The sequence below is a fragment of the Nicotiana attenuata genome, chromosome 6, assembly GCF_001879085.1.
Source record: "Nicotiana attenuata strain UT chromosome 6, NIATTr2, whole genome shotgun sequence".
Classification (NCBI taxonomy): Eukaryota; Viridiplantae; Streptophyta; class Magnoliopsida; order Solanales; family Solanaceae; genus Nicotiana; species Nicotiana attenuata.
Window position 1 is genome coordinate 69,363,362 of NC_031994.1, and position 3,586 is coordinate 69,366,947.

Below are 3,586 nucleotides of genomic sequence, written 5' to 3' on the forward strand. Positions count from 1 at the left end.
ATTGCCTCGCTCTTTTGCTCTCAATTTAGTTTAACTTCTGCGTTTGTGAAATACCTGTAAAAGAGAACAATCACTGTTATTTAATGAGTTAGTAATTAGAGTTTGATTGAGACTCAATTTCTGATCTTCCATCGAAGTTGAGTCCTTGAACAACACAAACTCCAACCCTATCTTTTATCCGGATTGTATTCTCTTCTCATAAGGAGACTTTCTCTCCTTATCCCATATGCAACCTTTTCGATCAGTTCAGGAGATATTGCTGCTTGATCAATGAGACTTATCTCCTTCACGTGCATCTCACATGTATAGGGTGACAAACATTATGCTTCACATGATGGACCTGGTCCATGACTGAGTTCATTTGTCATTCTTCAAAACTTCACCTGTTCTTGGGCCAACAGGGAGTGTTATAAATTGTATGATGGATGTTCATTTAGTACTCCGTTGTAAATAAGCTTCCTGAAGAAGCTTATCCATATGGGACTCTGCCGTAAATATGTTTATCTATTTAGTACTCTATTGGAAATAAGCCCCCTGAAGAAGCTTATCATTTCAATACTCCGTTATGGATAAATATTACCCCCCCCCGGTAGTAGATTATCTATATCTGGTATAGTAGCAGCTTACAAGCAACTTATAAGCAACTTACACAGCAGCTTGCAGTAGCAGCTTACAAGCAGCTTACACAGCAACTTTGCAGCTTCCTTTCTTCTATAAATAGAGGAGATTTCAGTTCATTATATACATCAGTTTGAAATTGAATAATACATCAGTTTTTCTCTATACGTGCCTTTACTTTGCGGTCTTTAGTTTTATAGCAATAAGTATATTTTGCGGACCAACATAGTAACATTTTTGTACTTAGAGGGTGTTTGGCTAAGCTTATAAGCTGGTCAAACTGGCTTATAAGCACTTTTTGGTTTATCTACGCGTTTGATAAAATTAAAAGTGTTTATAAGTTAAGTGCTTATAAGCCAAAAATAAGCGAAAGCCATAAGTTGGTCTCCCCAACTTATCAAATTTCAGCTTATAAGCAGTTTAAGTTTGACCAAAATATTTACTATTCTATCCCTAAAATACTTCTTTTTAAACAAAACTCTTCGTATACCAGTTCTTTAGCTGCATATTATTAATTTCAGTACTTTTATCCAAACGCGTAACTGTTTATTTTTTAAATCAGCTTCAACACTTAAAAGTATTTTTCAGCACCTAATGCTCATGAGCTACTCTAAATCAGCTAAGCCAAACGGGCTCTTAAGTTGAAAGTTTACATTGACATTTCTGCAAGGTATACTACTACTTGACAAAAACGACGACACTTATTGAAACGTGTGATCCGACCGATTCGATCAAGTACAAACCAAAACTTTTCTTCTTCAGTTGTAGTTTTAGCTCGCCAGCGTAAACCCTTGTAGCAGCGATTCAAGGAATTGGAAGATTTCTTGCCCATTGTGAGAAGTCCAGCTGAACAGTGTGTAATGGGGGTGGTGGGCAAAGCAGGAGATTGGGCATTTAAGGCGTTCTCGGCGGGGCTGGGCGTTGCCACCATTTTCTTTGCAGCTTCTTTCTCCCTCAACGTCTACCGTGGTCTCTCTTGGCATAATCGCCAAACGGTAATCACTTTCGTTCTCATACTTTTGTCTTTTATTTCTTTATTTCATAAACCCTAGACCTCTTTTATACCAATTGATTTTTACTTTTTTTTTATTCTCTTTGTTTTTTTACTACTTTGAAATTAAGTTCAATCATTACTAACTATCGTTCAGCTATATGATGTTACTACTTTACATTCAGCATGCTTTACTTGTATCTACTTGCTCTAATATGATTCCCATTTTAGCTTTCTCTTGTTTGGTTATATGACAGGAATATGTACTTACTTACTGCTCTTTCATTTGTCTTATGATGGGAGACATTGGCGAAGCTAGGAATTTCCCAAGGGTGTTCAAATTTAAAAAAAGTGGAAAAATTTCCGACAAAAGGTGTTCCATATGTGTTATATACTTCTAAAATGTAATATTTTACCTACGTACACAGTGCAATTTTTCGATCACCATGTTGCTTCGTGGGAGATATAGTAGTATTATATAACATGAACACGTAAAACCAAGAAATGCTTGTCTTGTTATCATTGTCAATATATTGTGCACGGAGGCGGAGCCAGGATGTGAGTTAATGGGTTCTATATTTGCCACTGTACCCATACCTCGTCTTTGTTAGTGGTTACGCAATTAAATATTTTTATATATTTAATGAATTTCCTAATACAAATATAGAGTCTAAGCAAAAGTTACTGGGATTCGTCCGAACCCATACTTCATACTGTACCTCCGCCCCTGATTCTGCTGCTCATATAAGATTCAAGGTTATAGTTTTTCATATCTCAGTCTTTTGAGGGATTTAAGGATAGTTCTGATCCCAAACTACCAATTACTGAAAGCACAAAAACAGTATCTCTGTGTTGCAAATGGGATGGCACTTCTGCTTCAATAGTATGTTGGGTTTGACACTGCAGTCTGTGTTTTCAATCACGAACTACTTACTGCACCCCCTTTAGCCTAAATATGTCTTAGTTTGTTCTGGTATAGTTGGATAGTTGCTTGTTCCTCTCTTTTCATATGTACTAGTACTAAATTCTGACCAGTTCCCAAATATATGTTTAAAAATTGAATGATGAATAAAAGTTGTAGAGTTGGAAAGAAAAAAGTCTTAGACGAATCGTTGATGTCTGATGTCATTTCCTTTCATTTATAGTATAACTATGGTTGCTTCAAAGTTGAATCTGTCTCCAAATGTCATGAAAGTTGAAGTATAAACCTTCCAGTTTATGGCTATAAGTCCCCTGTGCTCTTTGCTTTTGTTCTGCATTCTGTGTGTGAACTCTTTTAATATGCCTTTCGTATTCAATGTTGATGTTAGATCTCTTTTCCTAGATGATTGTATGCTTATGTTGACATCTGGCTATTAAACACTTTTTTCACGGTTACAAGTCGTTTATTGAACTTTTAGCTCTACTAGTCAGCTATTTGATATGTGAGCATTTTCTTCCTGTAGAGGATTGAGAAGGAAGGATCTAAAGTCATGCAGCAGCAGGAATGACGGTTTTAGACGTCCTACACTTTATACCTCATGTTGCTAGCTGGGATCATGCTATAAGTTCTGAATCTATTTAGATTAAATTAACTTGAAGACGAGTATGATTTACACATTCTGTCATTGTTATTCATTTACTGTTGCTGGCCACATAATTGTGGAGTTGTAATTCTAAGTAGCTATTTAATTATAGCAGCTGCTGACTGTTAAAATGGAGTTGGAACGATGTTTGAAATTCATATGACGTGAATTGAAATTATACAAACGGATTGAACTGATTATTCACTCATGCTTTCTCTGGAAACCAAAGAAAGGTAAGAGAAAGAAGGAAACTTGTAAATTTTCCCTTCTATTAATTGGTTGAGTAGAAAATGAGGGAAGGAAATAAAGGAGGGTACAATTTTCCTCTTGGACCCACAAAATTCCATTTTAAATTCCAGAAAGAAACGTCAAATACTTTCCTTTCTTTTGCTTGTTTTCTACCCAAATCAAA

General features: G+C 35.8%; 1 protein-coding gene across 2 annotated transcripts; it reads left to right on the forward strand.

Moving 5' to 3' along the window:
- On the forward strand, positions 1,277-3,378 carry LOC109227154. 2 transcript variants are annotated; one of them, XM_019392202.1, is made up of 3 exons: positions 1,277-1,613; positions 1,867-1,982; positions 3,055-3,378. In XM_019392202.1, exons 1-3 carry the CDS (start codon positions 1,479-1,481, stop codon positions 3,137-3,139), a joined length of 336 nt encoding a protein of 111 aa, XP_019247747.1. In that variant the 5' UTR covers positions 1,277-1,478; the 3' UTR covers positions 3,140-3,378. The 2 variants fall into 2 exon arrangements, 1 of the variants encoding a protein (XP_019247747.1); XR_002068227.1 differs by lacking the exon at positions 1,867-1,982 and having other exon boundaries at positions 1,291-1,613.

Excerpts from the sequence above, each read along its gene's own strand:
- LOC109227154 (XM_019392202.1), top strand. The coding sequence starts at position 1,479 with ATGGGGGTGGTGGGCAAAGCAGGAGATTGGGCATTTAAGGCGTTCTCG. Across the intron at positions 1,614-1,866 it reads CTTGGCATAATCGCCAAACG|GAATATGTACTTACTTACTG; the intron begins GTAATCACTTTC and ends GTTATATGACAG. Across the intron at positions 1,983-3,054 it reads GGAAAAATTTCCGACAAAAG|AGGATTGAGAAGGAAGGATC; the intron begins GTGTTCCATATG and ends TTCTTCCTGTAG.